General features: G+C 44.4%; 1 protein-coding gene across 1 annotated transcript in view; it reads right to left on the bottom strand.

The window, feature by feature from the left end:
• pklr (pyruvate kinase L/R) overlaps window positions 1-2,400 on the bottom strand; it is a 14,957-nt gene that overhangs the window by 3,586 nt on the left and 8,971 nt on the right. Inside the window, exon 7 of the mRNA XM_016559005.1 lies at window positions 586-736. Coding sequence (XP_016414491.1) covers window positions 586-736 — 151 coding nt within the window. The remainder of the gene's footprint in view (window positions 1-585; window positions 737-2,400) is intronic.

Here is a 2,400-nt window from a genome sequence, read left to right as displayed (position 1 = left end):
ATAAAGTAATGACTCATTCAGTTTTAGATAGTATGTTGCCAAGAATGAACACATTCAACACTTACAAATGTAAAATGGGTTTCAGTTGAAGGTAACTGAAGGCTAAATGACAAAAAACTATGGATTTTTATATTGTCTATTATATGCAGGTAGAACTGAAACATGACAAGTAATGCAGTTTTTGTAAAGCCATCAACTGTTAGTATTTTGACAGTCACTGTGCTAAACTAGTGCTAATGTTTTGACCGAATGACTCGATTTTGAATCGGGTTTGCTGTGTTTTGATAGAGCAATTTGAAATGTAGAGTTTGTATTTATTTAACAAAATGCGGTTTTGGCCAGAAAATTAACTATTGGGCTAATTGTGTGATGTAGGTGTGTTGCTGTGTTAAGAGTTTAGAAAAAGTATTTTAAGTATTGGTAAATGCTTGTTAGCAATTGAAAAAAACTGTAAATTAAATTGCCACTAAATAGTTGAATGGTTGAGAAGTGCTGATCTAATAAGCGCACACTTTTGATCTGCATGAACAAAATTCTCATTAGTTTAATTGTTGAAGCTGATCATCAAAAACACGTATGACGCACCTGCGTGGCACAGATCACAGGTTTTCCTGCAGAATTACAGCGTCCGATCATCATCTTCTGCGCAATGAAGACTTTCTCTGCCGGGATCTCGATGCCCAGGTCACCGCGGGCCACCATGATGCCATCGCTCTCCTTCAGGATCTCCTCGAATCTACAGTGAGAAATGACGAGATGTGAGGAAACAGAGAACAAGAGTGTGTGGAACCATGTTGAAAGCGTGTGGAAACATGTGGAAGCTTGTGGAAGCGTGTAGAAATGTGTGGAAATGTGTGCAAAGGTGTTGAAGCATGTTGAAGTGAATGGAAGCGTGTGGAAATGTGTGGAAGCGTGTTGAAGCGTTTTGAAGCGTGTGGAAACGTGTGGAAACGTGTGGAAGCGTGTGGAAACGTGTGGAACATGTGGAAATGTGTGGAAGCGTGTGGAAATGTGTGGAAACGTGTGGAAGTGTGTGGAAGCATATTGAAGTGTGTGGAAGCGTGTGGAAATGTGTGGAAACGTGTGGAAGTGTGTGGAAGCATATTGAAGTGTGTGGAAGCGTGTGGAAATGTGTGGAAGCGTGTGGAAACGTGTTGAAGCATGTGGAAATGTGTGGAAGCGTGTTGAAGCGTGTTGAAGTGTGTGGAAGTGTGTTGAAGTGAGTGGAAGCGTGTGGAAATGTGTGGATGCGCGTTGAAACGTGTGGAAGTGTGTTGAAGTGAGTGGAAGCGTGTGGAAATGTGTGGAAACGTGTTGAAGAGTTTGGAAGCATGTTGAAGCATGTGGAAACATGTGGAAGCGTGTGGAAACATGTGGAAGCTTGTGGAAGCGTGTTGAAACGTGTGGAAAAGTGTTGAAGCATGTTGAAGTGAGTGGAAGCGTGTGGAAATGTGTGGAAGCGTGTTGAAGCGTTTTGAAGCGTGTGGAAATGTGTGGAAACGTGTGGAAGCGTGTGGAAACGTGTGGAAGCGTGTGGAAATGTGTGGAAACGTGTGGAAGTGTGTGGAAGCATATTGAAGTGTGTGGAAGTGTGTGGAAATGTGTGGAAGCGTGTGGAAACGTGTTGAAGCATGTGGAAATGTGTGGAAGCGTGTTGAAGCGTGTTGAAGTGTGTGGAAGTGTGTTGAAGTGAGTGGAAGCGTGTGGAAATGTGTGGAAACGTGTGGAAGCGTGTTGAAGCGTGTTGAAGTGTGTGGAAGTGTGTTGAAGTGAGTGGAAGCGTGTGGAAATGTGTGGAAACGTGTGGAAGCGTGTTGAAGCGTGTTGAAGTGTGTGGAAGTGTGTTGAAGTGAGTGGAAGCGTGTGGAAATGTGTGGAAACGTGTGGAAGCGTGTTGAAGCGTGTTGAAGTGTGTGGAAGTGTGTTGAAGTGAGTGGAAGCGTGTGGAAATGTGTGGAAACGTGTGGAAGCGTGTTGAAGCGTGTTGAAGTGTGTGGAAGTGTGTTGAAGTGAGTGGAAGCGTGTGGAAATGTGTGGAAACGTGTGGAAGCGTGTTGAAGCGTGTTGAAGTGTGTGGAAGTGTGTTGAAGTGAGTGGAAGCGTGTGGAAATGTGTGGAAACGTGTGGAAGCGTGTTGAAGCGTGTTGAAGTGTGTGGAAGTGTGTTGAAGTGAGTGGAAGCGTGTGGAAATGTGTGGAAACGTGTGGAAGCGTGTTGAAGCGTGTTGAAGTGTGTGGAAGTGTGTTGAAGTGAGTGGAAGCGTGTGGAAATGTGTGGATGCGCGTTGAAACGTGTGGAAGTGTGTTGAAGTGAGTGGAAGCGTGTGGAAATGTGTGGAAACGTGTTGATGAGTTTGGAAGCATGTTGAAGCATGTGGAAACATGTGGACGCGTGTGGAAA

This window comes from Sinocyclocheilus rhinocerous, unplaced genomic scaffold (genome assembly GCF_001515625.1).
Source record: "Sinocyclocheilus rhinocerous isolate Xijiao unplaced genomic scaffold, SAMN03320098_v1.1 scaffold828, whole genome shotgun sequence".
Lineage (NCBI taxonomy): Eukaryota > Metazoa > Chordata > Actinopteri > Cypriniformes > Cyprinidae > Sinocyclocheilus > Sinocyclocheilus rhinocerous.
This window is presented reverse-complemented; position numbering and strand designations above follow the sequence as displayed.